Source organism: Cyanistes caeruleus, chromosome 1, assembly GCF_971803275.1.
Source record: "Cyanistes caeruleus chromosome 1, bCyaCae1.hap1.1, whole genome shotgun sequence".
NCBI classification, from domain to species: domain Eukaryota; kingdom Metazoa; phylum Chordata; class Aves; order Passeriformes; family Paridae; genus Cyanistes; species Cyanistes caeruleus.
The window spans coordinates 104,483,215-104,502,643 of NC_141701.1; the positions used below are offsets into that span (position 1 = coordinate 104,483,215).

General features: G+C 39.8%; 1 protein-coding gene across 43 annotated transcripts in view; it reads left to right on the forward strand.

Moving 5' to 3' along the window:
- The window catches only part of ARPP21 (cAMP regulated phosphoprotein 21), a 468,940-nt gene that overhangs the window by 404,758 nt on the left and 44,753 nt on the right, over window positions 1-19,429 (forward strand). For 28 of the 43 annotated variants that reach the window (XM_086846842.1, XM_086846619.1, XM_086846679.1 and 25 more), the window contains 4 exons: window positions 74-306; window positions 11,080-11,310; window positions 15,639-15,808; window positions 17,318-17,422. In XM_086846842.1, coding sequence (XP_086702968.1) covers window positions 74-306; window positions 11,080-11,310; window positions 15,639-15,808; window positions 17,318-17,422 — 739 coding nt within the window. The remainder of the gene's footprint in view (window positions 1-73; window positions 307-11,079; window positions 11,311-15,638; window positions 15,809-17,317; window positions 17,423-19,429) is intronic. The other 15 variants (XM_086846818.1, XM_086846877.1, XM_086846800.1 and 12 more) reach the window with 1 other exon arrangement.

Here is a 19,429-nt window from a genome sequence, read left to right on the forward strand (position 1 = left end):
GGGTATCTAAAGATAGACTCTTCCTTGACATGGTTTTATTTGTGTATAAATCTTTGTTTCGTGATATCTGTAGGGGTAACAGAGACAGCATTGGGAAGACATCTGGCAGTCGACAGAGCAGTACAGAGAACGAACTGAAGTGGACAGACCACCAGAGACCATGGAGCAGCACAGACTCGGACAGCTCAAATCGAAATTTGAAGCCAGCCATAACAAAGACAGCCAGTTTTGGTGGGATAACCGTCCTGACAAGAGGAGATAGCTCATCAAGTAACAGAAGTACCGGCAAACTGTCTAAAACAGGTAGCTAGTACTGTATTGGGTTCACAGTGCTTCTTTTTGTGTGGTGATAAATGGCTGTGCTGGTGCTTGTCTGAGTATGGTCTGTCACGGAATGGTTTGGGTTGGAAGGGACCTCCGAGACTTGTCTGACCCTTATGGTTGGACTAGATGGCAAAATACATAAACAGTTATGTTTCCTGTACACAGGAGATGTGTATGTCCCTCTGTGGATGCTAATATAATGGTACCTGCTCCTGAGTTTTTAGGAATCAAGAAAAAATGCAGTGCATGAGGTTTGCAAATCATAGGAGAGGTAAGCTTTTCCTGGAGTGCACACCCTGTTTGAACACTATCTGCACTTGTAGCCTGAAAAGGTTGTACTCCTTTCAGAGAGAGCACAGATTTTACCTTTTTATTAATCTTAATATTTTTGAATTGGGAATACTTAAACTTCAGATATCTGGGGAGAAATCCAAGAACATTTTGTTGTCATTGCTAAAGTGCACCCCATCTCTGTTTTGGGGTGCAGCCTCTGCCTTGGTGGTGGCAGCTGAGGGTGTGGTGGAAGCAGGCAGACATGGATTCAGAGAGGTCCCACAGCCTCTCCATTTTCCTTTTTAGTTCCCATTAAACAAAAGCATTCTTTAATGAGACTATGAATCTGGTGGGAATTCTGCATTTATTTGCATTAACTTTACGAGTACATTAACATGTGAGTGAGTCACAGGGTCTGGATCTAAGTAATTTCAAGCTATGCCATTAAGCTATTCTATTATACTTTAGGTTGAAAGTGCATAATAAATAACGAGGCCATCAGATGATTCCATCAGATTGGTTCATTTGATACCTATAGTACAGGACAAATGGTAATCAATATGTAGCACTTAGTGTGCTTTCAGCTTGAGAGTGTTTTATGGATGATACTGAATTTACACCCAGTTTATCAAACCTGAATTGGTCAGATTTCACTCCTATCCCCCAAATTTTACAGTAGCTTTTTTGTGGTTCAGGATGCTGGGAAATGGAGTTTTCAGAATAAATAAATAAAACTAATGACATAGTAATTATATTTTAAATCTCTGGATGTTGAATGTAGTTTAAAATTTTAGACAGTCGTAAAGTCACTTGAGTTGAAAAGACCTTCAAGGTCATCAAGTCCATCTGCTAGCATAACATGGTCAAGTGCATCCCTAAACCATTCTCCCAAGGGTCACATTTTCATATGTTTTAAATACCTTGGGGATGGTGACTCAGCCACTTCCCTGTACAGTCTATGACAATGCTTGACAATTTTTTCAGAGAAGAATTTTTTTCTTGGTATCCAGCCTAAATCTCCCGTCATGAAACTTGAGGCCATTACCTCTCATCTGTCACTTGTTCCCTGGAAGTGAATGACCCCCACCTTGCTACTACCTCCTTTAAGGAGAGAGCAAAACGAACTCTGAACCAGTTCTCTCAGCCTCATCAGACTTGTGCTCCAGACCCATCATCAGCTCCACTGCTTTTCTCTGGACATGCTCCAAGCACCTCAGTGTCCTCCTTGTATTGAGGGATCCAGAGTGTCCAGCACTCAGGGTACAGCCTCACCAGTGCCGAGTACAGGAGACAGTCACTGCCCTGCTCCTGCTCGCCGCACTATCGCTGACACAGGCCAGAATGCCATTGGCCTTCTTGGCCACTGTGCTGGCTCATGTCCAGCTTACCAATACCCTCAGGTCCTTTTGCACTGGCCATTCTTTCCCAGCCTTGTAGCACTACATGGGGTTATTGTGACCCAAGGGCAGGATCTGTCACTTTGTCTCATTGAATGACAGAATTAACCTTTTACTCCAGTTTGTCCACATCCCTCTGTAAAGCCTTTTCACCCTCCAGCATATCAACACTCCCTCCCAGCTGGCTATCATCTGCAAACTTCCTGAGGATTCATTTGGTTCTCTTGTTCAGATCATGGATAAAGACATTAAACAGAACTGGCCCTAGGGAACACCACTGGTGATCAGCTTCCAATTGTATGCAACTCCATTCACTCCCACTCAGGACCTGGCCATCAGCCAGGATGAACTGTACACCCATGTGGGTGATGAGCAGCTAGATTTTCCAGGAGAGTGCTGTGAAAAACAGTGTTGAAAAATGGCTTTTCTGAAGTCCAGGTAGACAACATCCATAGCCTTTCCCTCATCCACTAAGTGGGTCACCTTGTCATAGGAGATTGGGTTGGTTAAGTAGGACCTGGCTTTTATAAACTGATATTGGTTGGGCCCTTTTGTCCTGTACACGCCACATAATGGCACTGAAGATTATCTGCTCCTCACACCAAAGTCAGACTGATGGGGCTGTAGTTCCCCAGATCCTCCTTCCCTTTCTTTGTGGGTAGGCATCACATTTGCTGGTTTCCAGTCAGCTGGAACATCCCACTGGGACTAATGATGATAAAATGTGGCTCAGTGAGAACTTCCACCCTCTCCCTCAGAGCCTTTGGGTGGATCCCATCTGACCTCATAGATCTGTGTGTGTCTAAGTGGTGTAGCACATCACTAACTTTGTCCTTGGATTATGTGGGCTTTGTTCTGCTCCCTGTCTCTGACTTCTGGCTCTGGGGACTGGGTACCTAGAGAACAGGTCTGGATATTGCAGACTGAGGCAAAGAAGGCATTAAATGTTTTGTATTTAATTTAATACTTTGTATTTGATAATAAAAAGAAGGCATTTTTCTCAGCCTTTGTGACTGCGTTTCCCCCTCCAACTGATAAAGGATAGAGATAATATTTAACTTTCCTTTTGTGGCTAATGTGTTATAAAAACGTTTTTGTTGTCTTTTAGCAGTAGCCAGATTAAGTTCTAGCTGAGCTCTAGCCTTTCTAATTTTCTCCCTGCATAACCTTTGTTTTTTCCTAAGCCAGGGTGGCTGTGTTCCATGCTGGCTTGTCTGTTAGCACATGGTTACAACCTTCTCCTGTGCCTTTAAGATTTCCTTCTTGAAGAATGTCCAGTCTTCCTGGACCCCTGTGTCCTTCAGGACTGCCTCCAAAGGACTTTCTCAGCCAGCTGCCTAAACAGGCCAAAATCTCTCTCTGAAAGTCCAAAGTAGCCAATCTGCAGAATCCTCTTCCTACTTCTCTGAGTTTAAAACTCTATTTTCATGATCATTGTGCCAACTATCACATCACCTGCAAGTCCTTCTCTGTTCACAAAAAAACAGGCCCAGTGGGGCACCTTTCCTATCTGGGTCCCTCACCAGCTGTGCCTGGAAGCTATCTTCCACACACTCCAGGAGCCTCTTGGACTATTTCCTCACCACAGTGTTGTATTTCCAGCAGACATCTGGTAAGTCAAAGTCACACACAAGAACAAGGGCAGGTGATTGTGAGACTTCTCCCATCTGCTTATAGAATATTGCATCTGCTTCTTCATCTTGCTTAGGTGGTCTATAACAAACTCCCACCATGACATCTGCTATGTTGGCATTTTCTCTGATTTCAGAATCAGAGAAACCCTTTCATCACCATTGTCAAGCTCTAGACAATCAGAGCACACTCTAACATACAAGGCATATCCCACCATCTATCCTTACTTGTGTATGCTTTCAGAGGCATTTCCAGCCATCCCCTGCAGCACTCCACTTGTGGAAAAATCCCACCATGTGATGGTAACTGTGTCACAGCTATCCTGCGGTGCAGTTACTTCCACCTCCTCCTGTTTTGTTACCCATGCTGTGTGCTTTGGTGTAGATGCCCTTAAATTGAGTTATTGATCCTGCCCCCTTTTTGTAGGAAGAAGCTATAATTCCTACTGATCATGCTCAGGCACTTTTGTAATTTCGAACACATCAACCTTTGTGTCTTCACTGCCACATGCATCTCCATCCCCTATCTCCACTGAGATGTCAGACCAAAGAACCTCACTAGCACACCATCCCTTAATCACTGGCATGCTGAATTACATCCCTTTCGCTTTTCAAATATAGTTTAAAGACCTGATAACTCCTCTGCCAATATACTTTTCCCCCTTTGAGACAGGTGTACCCTGTCTGTCACCAGCAGGCTTGGTGTTCTCTAAACCAACCAGTGGTTGAAACCCCAAAAATTCTGTCAATGACACCAGGCTCTGAGTCTGTTCTTAATCTGCTGGCTCCTCCTTCATCAGTCCCGACAATTGGAAGGGCAGAGGAGAACACTGCTTTTTCATCTGATCCCATAACCAACCATCCCAAGGCCTTGAAGTCTCTTGATTGCCTGTGGACATCTTGTTGGGACCTCCATTGCTGCCTGTCTGAAAAAATCAGTAATGGATAATGATCTGAGAGCTGTATCAGGGTAAAAAGTTTTCTTTTCAGTTCTTTAACTCAGGCACCAAGGAGGCAGCAGACAACCCCAAGAGATGAGTCTAATCAGCATATTGGGCCTTCTGTTCCCTTCAGAAGCGAGTCTCCCGTGACCATGACCCATCTTCTTTTCTTCATGGAAGCAATTTTGATGCAGGGAGCAGTGTGAATTAACCTCCAGCCAGATGAACTGCCATCCTTGCTGTTGTTTGGTTCTACTTGCAGAGCCTCACATGTGTTATCCAAGACAATGACATTATCACACAGGAGACCTGCCTGCTGTGCTGGGCAGGAACTTGTTGCCATTTCCCCCTGTCCCTTCATCACTGTGTTCAACCAGGTGGAGAGATGACAGAATCCTCCCTGTCATGTGTTCTGCCTGTCTATGGCATCTGCCCCAGGGAAGGCAAGGTGCAATTTCTGTGTGTATGTAGTTTTAAACTACACACTCGTGTATTTATTATTTGAATATAGACTGAATAGTCTGTACAGAGGGTCTTGAAGTATGGAATAGACCATGGTTTCACTTCCAGATTTCTTTGCCTCCCATGAATATTTCCATAGCATCAGAACTGAATTTGATGTGCAAGAATTAAGAAGGAGGCACAGGCTCCTGCTATACCTTATTTTGTATCATTCTACCTTAAGTAGAGTGCAGGTAAATATATTTCTCTGCAGTATTGTGTTGCAGAGGAACAGAGCATTTAAAATGGTGTCAGGGAAATCCAGTTTGGAGGAGATATCTAATTGCAAGGGCAATATTTTTAAGAAGCCATTTTAGTGTTAAAGTCAAGCATAGTGAAAAGGATGCATTTAGGAAATGTATTAACGAGGAGACTTGTGAAGCATGCCAATACTTGTAAATGCATCTGCACTCTGTAGGCGCCAAACCCCAAATTGCTTTCAAATGAAAGCTCTTATAATACATTTTTAAAACATCAGTGATATTATAATTCCATGTTCTTTTTTAAATGCTTTGACTTTTTTTGTAAGGAGTGTGTTTAAACTGGAAAGCTAGCCAAGGCACGGAAGGACTAAAAGAGAAACAAGATAAAAGGAAGAGGTGGGGAAGAAGAGCAAGACTGGATGTCGAACCAAACACCTTCAAAGCCAGGACACAAAGTCAAACAGCCTGAAAAAAGTCAGAAAGACTACAATCCTAATCACTATTTCTATCCTTCTTTCTAAAATGCTATTGAATGGCATTAAAACAGGAAAGAATAACAATTCAAAGTACAATGGGAAAATATATCTTGATCAAGTGTTTTCCCGTCACCAAAATATTTTTAAGTGCATTCATACCATAGTCAAAGCCCCCATGTGCTATTTACATTTTCTAAGGTGCATTAGGTACCAAGTGATACTTGGTTGTGCATGTTTTGCATACTATCTTCAGTTCTTTCTGCTCTTGCCATAGGCAGCCCTGGTATTCTATAGTTCAGTAGACATTTATAGGTTGATCATGTTTTTATTTTGTGTAATTTTTATTTTTTTTTTTTTTTTCTTGTTTTCACTACAGTAGTTGAAGTGGAATTGCAGAGGTGTTGCTACCCACGTTAGGCATGCTGCCATGGTAGCATGGCAGAGTCTGCTAGGCACCCATCCTGTCCCAGTTGTCCTACGGAAAGAGTTTTCTCTGAAGAACTTTATGGTTCACAGTAATAAATTTAAATTATTTTTGTCTTGCATATAATTTGTATGAAATCAGTGTGAAATCGTTACTTGGTCAAAATGTTCCTCATTGACTAAATGATGGAAAATATTTATGGCTTCTTTAGATGTGAAAATTATTCTCTCTATATATATATGTCAGTCACCCAGAAGCATTGTTAAACACTCTTCCTGAGCATAGGAGTATTAAAAATTTTCAGGATTTTTACAGAAGGCTCACAGCTGTGAGCCTTCAACAGGATACACAGTGATGCCATATTAAGGCTGTAGCCTTTCTGGATCACTTTTCGTACTGTCGCCAAAATCATATGTTCTTCCCCTAATCTGTGATAAATCAGTAATTAATGGTACATAGCAAACAAGCAGGAAATGAAGCACAGAAAGATGCTGGCTTCCCCTTAGGCTCACAGAGAGATCACAGAACATGTTGTTCTCTGCAGTAGGGTCCAGTAGTGTCAATTAGTCTTAGACTTTATTGCATTCAGCTGCACAGGAATTGGAGCTTAGCATAGGAATTATGTTACTTCATTTTTGCAAACTTCACAAAGGGGACTGTTTGAAACCCATTACATGGTTATCTTATTGGTTCTGATGGTTATTTTCATGCACCTGTTGCTCGTTTAGGAAACCCTGTTCTATTGAAGAGCACAGATTGTACACTGAAAATAAAATTTCCTTCTCTGTTATGCTGTAGTTCAGTAGGTACAAAGAGGTGTTCCAAGCTCTAATTCAATATTGAGTGGGGAATTAATAATTTAAAAAATTTCAATCAGATTGCATTCCTACTACTTAGGACTTCATACAAAATGTTGGTTTGTTTAGCTTTCTAGTAATACAGTAAACTTTCCAGTGCTGACTAAGAGTAGTAAGTGAAATAGTTGTCCCTATAGGGGCACAATGATGTGCATGTTTAGTCTGTAACACCCAAAAAGAGAAAATCTAGCACATCAGCTACCATGTTATTGTCACTGGCACACTGCAACAGGTTTTGATATCATGAGGGAAGATGTGTTTCAAATAAATGTTCTATGTGTATCTACCTAACTAGTTAAAAATTTTTTTGGGAGCTTAAAAGTTGTAACTATTGCACCTTCAGCTTCTCTTAATGCATTTTCCATTCATTGGAATGCACATCTGTCAGAGTGTATTTCTTTCCCCCTTAGTTGTGAAAGCTGCTTGCACTGGGGTATTAGCTGTGTTGATACAGATCTGTAGGGATCATTAGCTTCCTTGGCAGGGCTCCAAGTAATCGGAGACACAGTCTGATCTCTCCTGTTAGCTGCTCATTGCAACTCCTGTTGGGAAAGGCATTTCAATACATTACTGCAGGCGTTTTAATACAGTAACCTTCCTTTGCTGTTTTGTTTGTTTTGTTGTTTAGGTTTTGGGTTTTTTTTAATGAAGTGTCTTGTATTTTTTTTCTCCGAGTTTTGGAACTGGATCTCTCCTTCTTTATAATTTATTTGAATCAGGCGTTAGCCTGATGAATCTTTATGTCCAGCACAAGCTGTCAGAATATTGATGTATGGGCAGCAGGTCACGAGCCAACTGCTTCCAGTCACAGTCTTCCCACTGACTGTGCTGAAACATCAGTTTTATTTTTAGAAGTGCAGCTTAGAGAGAAATAATCATGTTCATATGAGTACATGCCATTTTCATTTAAAAAAAAATAAAATTCTAAATATGTTGTTGCATAAAGAAATGCAAGTGACTTAATGTGTTGGTTTTGCATTGATTGGCATTTGGGGAAGAAGTAAGGAATCACCACTACACTTACAGAAGTAATAATTAGAAATAAATATTTCTAATCTAAGAACCTATATCCAAGGCAGAAATACTTCCAGCATTCCATTGTTCCTGAAAATGATGATGGTCTAGGGTAAGCAGTGGTAGTGGATAGGTCTTGAGAGTGTAGTTGATAAGAAAGGAGAAATTTGCCTTGGACTTGAAAAGTGAGATGAACAGAGATGTTCAAAGTCATCAGATACTGTATGCTGATCCAAGGAAAATAGAGCAGGACATGTTGCATCACTCTCTAGTGCTTAGAATATTGGAAAATTAATGGTACTTCCATGCTCTCCCTCTGCAAACCCTCCAAGCTATTAAGCATTTTTGGTGTTTTATCTATCTCTTTTTCTTTACAGCTCTTTGAACTTCTGTATCTCTCAGAATACTTAAAAAATATATTAATGGAAAGTGATGAGAATGTGAAGGTTATTATTATCTCAACTGTGAAGCAGCAAGAAAATTATAGAATAATCTAGAAGAACTATCCATCATTACATACTGAAAAAAAGAGGTTAGATTGTGTAATGGGGGCAAAAATCTCATTTAGTCTAAGTTCCTTTCAGAAGTCTTTAGAAAGACATCTTTTAATATGAATCTGAATAAAGTCAGAGAGTTTATTTTTTTCTCCTTTTCTTCAGTACTGAATTCATTATAAAGTGATTTCCTATTCCAAATTTAGGGAGCGTGAAAACAGCTAATCAGAGCTACAAAGACAAGATTAATTGGTGTTAATTTCCAAACATTAGTGTTGGAATTTACTTGGCTTAATAGGTCTGGACTTAAAATGATAGGAAATAAGCTACTATAATGGAACTAAAAAATGTTGATCATTCTTATGCAGTATAAATGGGGGCAAAATTGGCACAGCAGTAATTTCTGGAATTTCCTTTTTCTTTTTTTAAATTCAGAAAATTCTTGATATGGTTTTGTGACTTATTTGTGTTATTTCACAATCACTAACTTGATCTACTGACATGGGACAGCAGATCTCAGATCTTTTAAGGCTGACATTTCAAAGCTATCAGCTTGATCAATGTGCAGTGATAGCCTCAAAGTATTTTCCACTGCTTCCATGTGATGAGTACACCTGAATTCATTGCAGTCCTCTGGCTTTTATCATTCAGCAGCTGGTGTAGATCAATACATAATTCTGCCATAAAAACAGCAGAAAGGGAGGACAGAAAAACCAAAACAATTGAATGTCAGAGCTGCAATCTACTTTTGTGACAATAGCATTTCACTGGAGTAGCACAAAAAGTGGAGAGAGTCTGAACTCAGGCTTCATACTACTCACAGGCTTAGAAATAATGGGAGGTTTAAGAAATCTCATCACCACTACCATCTCCAGGCAGCTTTCTGACCCGTTGTATTCAAAAGGTGAAGGAAAAATGGAGAAAGTAAAGAACTCAAAGAAATGACATGAAGTGCATGTAGAATGGCATGGGAAATATAGCAAAGGACCTTGTAACTGATGTGGAAGGAAAATTGAACTCCAGCAGTTGGATTTACAATGGCAAGGAAGATGCCAAATAGTACTTGAAGCTTAATGAGGATGATGTCCAGGAATAACTCTGCTATTCGCAGAAACACAGTAATCTGAAAATATGTAATAAATAAAACTATTTCTTCAGGAATAATATTTCTAAATTTCTACCTCAGTCTACAAGGAGAGGAAAAATATAGCAACTAATACAACTTTGAAATGTATTTAATGAAACTAAAATTGTTCCTTGGAAATCTCTATTACTTTCTCTTTAGATTAGATAGCTACTGGAGAAGATGCAGGGTCCTAAATGTAGATGCTGAAGATGTAGGGTCCTAATGGTGGCAAGTAGTGTACAGCTCACAGAGAGGACTCTGTCTGTAGTGATTGCTGTATGAATACAAAGGTTGAAGAAGATGGATGAAAAAATGTGTGTTACACAGTAACCTGCAGTACTCTGAAAAAATCTTCTGTTAAGTAACAGGATGCTGGTGTGATTTCTTCAGAAGAAACCTTCTCTAATTTCTCTTAATATGAGCAAATAATGCATTTGGCTGAAAATGAAATTGCAGCTCTAAACAGTCAACTACAGGGTCCACCTATGGTATCCCATATCTGAAAGGATATAATTTGCCTCAAAGATGTTTGCTAAACTGAAGTCTGAATTCTATCCTTGCTCTTAGTCTGTACCTGCAGAGGAACACTGTGGAGTTTAGATGCACAGACAATGCACTCAAGTAAAATGAAAGAAGTTAGAATTGAAACACACTTTGTTCTGTGGAGCAAACATCCATACCATCCTGCTTTAAGGAAGCTGATCACCTGAGCCTTATGCTCTCAGAGATTCTTGTCTTTTTCTGTGAAGCAAATTAAAATCCAATCAAGTAGTATCTCAGAAGTTTGAAAATTATATTTGGGGTTTAAAATAATGTGTCTTCCCATTCGTTCAGGCACAAACGTGCTTTAGCACAGTTGATTTATCTTGATTGATCAATTTTAATAGGTTTGGTTCTGAAAAACCAAAGTGGCAAAAGTCTTAGGTAGCATCTTAGGTAGCTTTAAGTTAATATGGATATTTCACAGTGCTATTTTCACAGCATTGTGACTAGACTGATAACTCAGTTGCGGTTGCTTTTTACTTACAGAGAATGTTTGGTGATTTTTTTTCTGTTATGTTTTTGTTCTGGTTTTTGTTTTTTTTAATGTATAAACACTATGTTTAGTTTTTATACCTTATGAACGAATACCTTGGCATTATAAATAGATGGTGAGGATTTTGTGTTCCTCTTTGATAAATCTGTTTACTGGCTGGGGAGAAGCTGATGTTGCATGAGGAAAGAGGGCTTTTGGATTGCAAAAGTTACCACTGAGTACTGGGTTCAGTAGGGAGTGAAAGTCCCGCTTCTACTAGCTGGGCGTGGAGTGGTGCATGCTTTTGCAGTCTGTGAAGGCTATCCTTGTGTACATGCCCTATCTGAGGGGACTGGCATCCCTTGTAACCCCACTTCCTGCTATGGTTGTGTCGCCCTGCTAGGCTCAGAGTCTTCCAGCAGTGCTGGCTCCTCAGGATCACTGTCACGAATACATCAGCCTCTCCAAAGTGCATCTCTCGTCCCTGGGGTAACAGCCAGTTCTTCAGGCAGCGTGTCCTACCCTGAGAACGGGATGAGTGGCCAGGTGGCCCCCAACAACACCAGCTATATCATTCTTCCACTTGAAGCTGCAGGGATACCACCTGGCAGTATCCTTCTCAACCCACACACAGGTCAGTACAGTTTCCTCCTGCCTGATTCTGCCCTTCGGTGTTTTTGATGTCAGCTGGTGAATCACCAAATCTCGTTACTAGATATGTTTTTCTAGAGGCACTTTATGAGCAAGTATACATTGAAATGAGGTTTGGCAAATTGTTGTTTCCAAATGTGCAGGCAAAGCTAGATTTGATTTCTGAGGCTGTTGTGGCATAGCTGGTGGGAAGTGATACAAAACACTCTTGCTCTGTCCCAGACAGGATATTCATCATTCAGCAGTCCTGGAGCTCCCTGGCTCTCAGTGAATCCTCTAAGATCCCATTAGCGTCAATAAGGATGGATGCACTTTTATATCAAGCATGCTGAGATATGGTATCATATCTCCAAACCAAAATACAGGGTCACGTTCTTAGAGATTGTGCTTAACAGCAGAATTTCAAAAGGCTCAAAGGCTCAATTTGAATTTGCACTTCAGAATTAATTTTATGTGATCCGTATGATTAGCAATTGTATTTAAATTGTGAAGTTTGTGATAAGAGAAAGATGTAACTCTTCCATTCCTGATAGTTATCATCACTGCAACTCACAAACAAGGCACTTGCAAGCACCCAAGTGCTGTGGGCCCAGTTTGAACTTGAGTGCTTGATGAAAGCTTAAGGCAATTTGTTACCTCCTTGGTCTGGATGAAGTCTGGATCATGTTATACTGTTACTCCCCACCATATTGTACTATCAGTTTTAAGAAGGTTCAGGGAGTTTGAGACTTGTGGTGCTTCTTTGGTAATTTGGACTATTCCAGTGACCATGAAGAGCTGTGCAGTCAACCTTAGCTGAGTTATGCTGGGTTTAAAACAAGAAAGCCTGTAGTGAAATGTATCTTCCATTATACTAAGAGCTGAGGGTTAAATTCCAAAATATTTTTTTCACAGTCCTTAAAAGAACATTCAGGATCTTTTTCTTTGGGATTTTTTTGTTTATAACTTGTATTTTATGTGTATTACATCCCTGTGCCACTATTTTGGTGGAAATGCTTAAAGCTTATTTGTGTGTCCACTACTAAGAATATTTTTTTTGGTCATAGTTCAGTCAAGAAAGTTGCAGCATTCAAGAAAAATATAGCCTTGGTAAACTCTTAAGCCAATCTTCCCACAAATATTTATCAATGGTAGTATCTGGGGCTGATCGATATGTATCAGCATATTTAAAATCAAGGAGGAGTTCTTGTTTGTTTAGATTCAAATGTGATAAATTTGATAAGTTCTGTGCAGGGAGGTGACTTAGTAACTTGCACAAACCTTTACTCCTCCAAAGCCTTAACTCTTTAAGTGTGCTTTTTTCCAAGCTATTGCATTATTGACATGAGAGCCTAATACTGTCAGCAAGGAAAGGATCCATCATTATATTCATCTGCTCATTTCTCTTCTGGTAATTGTCAGTTCTGTCTACAACACTGAAATTTCTTGGTGAATACGGGAGAGAATATTTTGTGTTCCACCATATGGTCCATTTCCATACAAAACTCATCAGGCCTAGGCAGGAGTCAACCGTAATTCAGGTGGCAGGACTGAGAAACAAATGAAAGGAATTGATGCTGCTTGGAGCCCACAAACAGCTGAGAGATATTGCTTGTTCCTGCCCAGGATTGTTCCTTGGCTTGTTCCTGGCAAGGACAGAGACTGGAGCTCACCACACTTGCAAGCCAGAAGAGCACTGTAAGAGGAACATCTCTTACATCTGTCTTGTCAATTCAGCAAATTGCAGCAGCTAGTTCAGATTTTTGCTTGGTATGCAGGGAGTCTTTTTCTTCTGCTACAGGTATAATGCCTTTCAGTACTGTCACTAGACCAGAGCACCTTATCTTCCCTCTCTGTGTGCCTCCGTCTGCAGATGCATCATTGGGAAACCCATGCATGTCTCTATGTTTAACATTCAGGGAGCAAGTATTTTTGTGTATTTTTTTGTGTTTCTTTCAAACCTTGTGTTTTGTTTCTGCAGATCCATGTAAATATATACGTAATAAAGTAATGGAAGGAGCAGATTCTTTAAAAACCTTAAATTCTTGTCTCACACTCCTAGCTTCGTGCTGCTACCTTGTGCTGGAAGTCTGACTGTGCTTTGGCATCTGCTGTGTTTTTCACATGCAGCAAAATACATGCTGCAAAATTGTCACTCCTTGGGCTCAGAATCTTTGCATCTTATTAGAGAAACATTACAAAAGAAGCTCCATGGGGAGGAGATTTAGATTGCTAGATGCCGTGATCGACTATCAAAGTGATGGATGCTGTCAGAAACAGAGATGAAGAGAAGACAGTTGAAAGAAAAGGAAAAAGGATCTTTGTTTCCTGTAATGAATAGATTTTCTTTCCTAATGTGATACCGTTCTTTAGCTCTTTCTTCTCCTCTTGCAGAGTGGCTACTTCCAGTCTTTTTCTCTCTTTTGATCATAACATTGTGTCCTTTAAAGATGTTTCCTTCCTTTCACACTACATAGTCACTGACTGTGCAAGCCTCTAATGGCATCCAGAGATGCTGTCAATTTTGTCCTGCTCTGATTGTAACTCTGCTCCATCCCAGGTATTTGGAATCCACACTTTCTTTTCTACATCTGCGGTTTCCTTTATTTTCTCTCTTCGGCTTTACCCTTCTCCTTCCCCAGATGGTCAAGCTTCTTACTTGCTTTGGCAAAGAGGCATTTCTGTGGCTGTGCTCTCCATTTCACTTCATCAGCCAGCTTTACCCTTTAAAGGATTCTACTTGACATGTTCTTCCTTAACCCCTCTGACAATTTAAGAGCATTTACTTTTCATTCGTACTCCTTGAAACGACATTGCAATCTTCGCCCTTCTATCAGGGCCACAGTTCATAACTTACAAATGTCTTCCCTGTTACCTTCTGATCTCTCCTTTTCATTTCTGATTTTAAGATTTCTTCATGAGAAGTCTTCTCTATTTTTTATCTTTAAAAGTGTTGCTAGGACTTGACACTTTCTGTTCTGCCATCTTTCATTAGGCCACAGGAAATGCTCTTTATTAGCTTCCCTTGAGCACCTGACACAGGCTTTGGGAACATGTTACCCTGCTCACTCAGTCTTCTAAAGTACTTCTGAGACTTGAGATTTCCAAAGTTTGGGAGTCCATGCCACAGTCACCCAGTGGGCTCCCAGCAGGAATCACGAAATCAGTAGGCAGAACTGCCCCATGCTTCTTTTCACTCACTCATGGCATTTGTCTGCATGAATGTGGTGTTGAGTTCATCCAGAAACTTGATACTTTAGAGAGAGAAGGCAAGGTTCTTTAGCCAGTGGTCTTCATGATTCATTGGAGGGAAAAACTAGAACGCTGAGTAGTAGATAGAACAGGTAGAGATGCTTCATAGGGTACAAATAAGAAGTTCATTATTTCATTGTTGCTCTAAGTCCCTGAATTCTTCTAGATCTCCCTTTTTGTCTCAGATATTCATACTTTAGTTATCTACTTTAAAGGTTATCACATCATTGCTACAATTACTTTTTTTTTTCCTCATGGAAGCATATAATTCCTTTGATTTACAGATTTATGATAGAAGTGAAAAGAGAACTGAGGTCATGGAAAACATTTTTCCTACTGAGAAATAACATTTCTTTTTCTGTTTTCAAGACAATGACTTGGGTAAAATTTTTATTTTAAACAAATATTGTTTTTGCAAAGTTATTTTCTTCAGCTTAATTATCTGAATCAGAATGAGTTCAATAACTTAGTAGAATTCTGAATAGGATTTGTTTTGTATATAAGAGATTCTTAAATACAACTAAAGTATTGCTTCCTTGAAAACTGGAGTGCTGCCTACTAAGTACATAGGGCACAGCTCTCAGAAGTACAGCTCTGTGTTATTAGAATGTGTGAGTAAATTAGTAACAAGAGTGGGTTTGGTTTTTTTGCCCCTTTCCTACAAACTGTATTGTTTCAGAAATAGTTGTGTACATTTGACTGCTGTTGTGCGAGAGGAAAATGTAAGGGAACATTCTCTACCTTCAGTGTTTGCTCCAAAGTTCCATTTTAATGTTAATTGATTCATCATTGAATGATTTCAAGTAACCATAGCATCTGAATCATCTTATAGCCATGGTAACTTTCCACCCATTCCTTGGAAAATCATACTGCTGAAACAAATATCTGCTGTCTTGCCTGAAAACAAACAAAAGCTGTCTGATACTGTAATTACTGTAATGAGATATTGAGAGTGATGAACAATTTACTCTTGTAGCAGGTCAGCTAAAGAGTGATCAGTTAAAGCAAAATTATTTGCTTTCACACAGAAAACAGTATGTTCTTAAAAGTGTCCAGCAAGAGCCGGGTGCTTTGTTTCAGGTCAACCATTTGTAAATCCTGATGGGACGCCGGCAATATACAATCCTCCCAGTGGCCAGCAGACAATGAGGAGCCAGGTGGTGGGACAGTCTCAGCAGCAGCCTTCACCCCAGCAGCCTCAGCAGGTTCAACAGCCACAGCAGCAAATGGCAAGTCACCTTGTCACACAGGTAGGTGTGGTGTTGTTGGAAAAAAGAAGGAGCCCTTTGAGATATGAAGAATGACCTACGGGAAAGAAGGGAGGAATGCAGCTAGACCAAATATCAGGATGTTCTTTTCAACATGCATAAAAAAGATGGAGAGGGAAGATTACATCTTCAGTTTTATCTAAAGGATTTCATTTTCAGAAGTACTGTTAAGCATGTTGGTGCAAGTCTACATGAAATCAGTTTGCCAAATTTTTCCATTATGGAAGCTGAAGCATTCATTCTCAAACCAGTGCAGTCTGTAATTCTCTCTGAAGAGCCAGAGACATTTCCTTTTTGACAACAGTGGGTTTGACTCAAAGAATAAAGTACAACAAGAGCTCTAAAAACCCTTTCCTGTCCAGCTGTTTTGGGCCCAATCTGTGGGTGCTCTCCAAGCACCTTTTCCCCAGATTGGTGTTTTTCTGCCTGCACCAATATTCTGGCAATGATCCTGGTCTGAGCTAGAGGTTCTGGAGCTACAGCAGGAAGAACAATTTTGTTTGAGCACAGTGCAATGGTATGTTGGCTCTCTGGTCCCTGCTCTGCCTGTGGCATATGGCCAGACGTGGCTGAGCATGGCCAGCAGGGTTTGGGTCTGGCTCAAACTTAATTTTGTGGGTTGCATACCTGTTCTCCCAGGGCAGAGCAGGGAACTACTCAAGCAAGAATCCTATATCCTGCTTAGTCACAGAGCAGCCAAGATCTACTGTGGTTCTACTGTGGTGTAGCTTTATAATTTGGTACAACTCCATCCCAGGTTATGCAGAAATACAGTGTTTGAATTCAGTGAAATTGCTTCAGTTTTACTGGGTTTGGACTTATATGGTTATGGCTCTTATTTCTTGACCTAGTCTTCACAGTTTTAGAAGACAGAGATAGTACCAAACCTGTAAGAAGTTATATGAGAAGTTAAAATGAAAGGAATACTAAAGCTATTCCAAGGTAATAGTGCTGTAGAAAATTGTATTTTTCGCTTAGATAAACATCTGCTCCAACCTGATGGCTGATCTATTAGTAATTCACAGCCTGTTCTAGGTAATTTTTTTAAACTCTTGTGTTCTCCCAAAGCAGCTTTACAACCATTATTCCTTTGTCTATGGCACACTTGGAGGTAAATCAGTCACTAACAGTGAAATTCAAACACACACTTATGTTATATTGCTTTCCACTTTTATCTCTGTAAATTAAATGTAGAATCAGAATTTGTCTTTGCCTCACATTACGAGTAAGAAGGTACAGCTGTGGCCATATTTAATCTAACAGCCATCAAATCCATGAAAAGAGGCAGAAATACCAGTAATAAATAATTTTTTTGTATAAGGCTAAAATGAAGAGTGAAATCACAATACTTGACCTGTTGTACTCAGACTGGTGAGCTCTGTATTTTCAGAGCTGTGTTTGAGATCTTTCTTATCAGTAACAAAGGTGGTGGTGGTGCTTGCTGTCTTTCTCTGATGGAATTTATTGTCTTTCTCTTTGCTTGTTTTTCAGCCTGTTCAGACAATGCAGCCATCTTCTCAGTCGGTCCAATATCCAGCAGTTTCTTATCCTCCCCAGCATCTCCTGCCGGTCTCTCCAACGCAGCAGTTTTCTGTGGTACTGAGGATTTCTTACTTATTTTACTTTCCTTGTAGTTGGAGGTGTGAGTATGTGTGTCCAGGAGCCTCTGGTGAGCACTGCAACAGGTGTCCCACATGAGAACCCTGCCTAAATACCTGTTCACCTTTATGCTTTGGTCCTGACAGGCACTTTGTACGAGCATTCCCACTGATTCTGGTTGCCTAACCTGAAGGGTGATGTTAGAGCAGGGCTTTCTACCTGCTTAGCAGACCCTTCAGAAAGACATTTTATTCTGCCTGCTGGTAGGAGCTTGTCTCCTCATTTAATGTCAAGTGACCTTAATTTGCTAATTTGAATAGTTGAGATTTGGGTTTTCCCTCTTTCCTGTCCACAAAGGCAGGAGAAGAGACCTCTAGAAATCATTATTCTTTATTTTGTATTCTTTTATCTATGCACTAAATCCAGTGCCTGGATTTATTCCTTGGTGATATCAGAGGATTTGGGAAGGAGAGTAGCAGTGAACCAGCTGCAGATGTGGTGTACTGTACATCATGACAATACACCCATGGTCATGTATAATGAAAATAGAGTGTTCTGGAGTCTGATTCTGGCTTGGTGATTACAGGGCTAAGATTGTACTGTTCTAAAATGAAGCTGACATTTTAAAGAGGCCCTAGGAGATCTCTTTCTGTTGTTTTTCTCTCTTGCTCTAGTAATCTCATTCATGATTGATTATTTTTTTTCCCAAAGTCACATTGTTATAGTAAGCTTTGGAAACAAAGCTGAATCCTTTCAGATAAAATAATGTTATAAATGATTAGTAGATGAGTAATACCATTTAAAGGAAAATAAATATTCTATGCTGAACAAAAGTTGCATATCTCAATGCTAATTCTCTTGCAGGAATATCAGGTATAGCCCTAGTGACAGTCATAAGAAGGCTAATATTTGTTTCAGTTAATTTAATAGTGAAACGTCATCTGAATTTCTATCTTCAATATACAGTACGTTATACAAACACTATATAGATTATATGTGTTTGAAGATGTTTTTCTTTTTTGTGAAAATCTAGAGGTGTTCCTGGCTCAGTGAAGTTTCTTGTAGAATCTATTTTCAGTAATTTTCCATTCTGGTAATGAGTATCCTAGCTTTTTAAAGGAACAGCTTCACAGAGACAACTTATGTGTCTGAATATGAATGTAGGATGATGGTGAAGTTTACAGCATTTCTTCCATATACCACCTGATGATCTGTCAGTAGTGTTTAAAACATTGATCCACGACCTCTGCTCTCAGTTGGGAGGGTGAGTCTCTGTATTTGAGGGTGAGTCCCAGCAGTGCTTTCTACAAGCAAACTTTTTATTTTGTTTTGTTTCATTTTGAACGCATTTTGAAGTTTCTGGACATTAAACGCATTGTGCAGGATGGTTTTGGAGAATAAATACCAAAGGGCTGCTAACAATATTAAGAGACTTCTTTTAAAAAATAGTATGGATTTTCTGAGCAAAAAACATTTTTATGGTGCTTAGTTCCTATCTGTAATTGGTGTATTAGCACACGATGGAGCTTTATGTTGAGTATTTAAAGTTCTTACGATATGAGCACAAATGAAGATGCCTAGAACCACGCCCACACGTGTAAATCTTTGACCTTCACAGAATAACCTTGAAAGCATTCAATAGTATGAATCTTTTTGCAAGAATGAGCAGATACAGTTCAGAATGCCTGTATTATTACTAGCATTTAATGGAACTTAGGTCCATTGACTTTATATGGTACGTTTATCTTAGCACAGATTTATTTTTTTTTCTTTCCCCCTTCAATCAAATATAGAACTTGTTTCTCTCCAACACATAATAAAAAACCTTGAAGTAGCAACATTAGGCTTAGGATTTTTTTTTACTTTCTCTGTGTTTACAACCTTAAAATTTCAAAGCAGTCCATAAAGGGAAAGATCTGCAACTGAATCCTACTGAATTCCTCTTGGGATCAATTTGAAACACAGGTGAAATTACCAGCATGCATTTGGCTGACAAATTCTGTG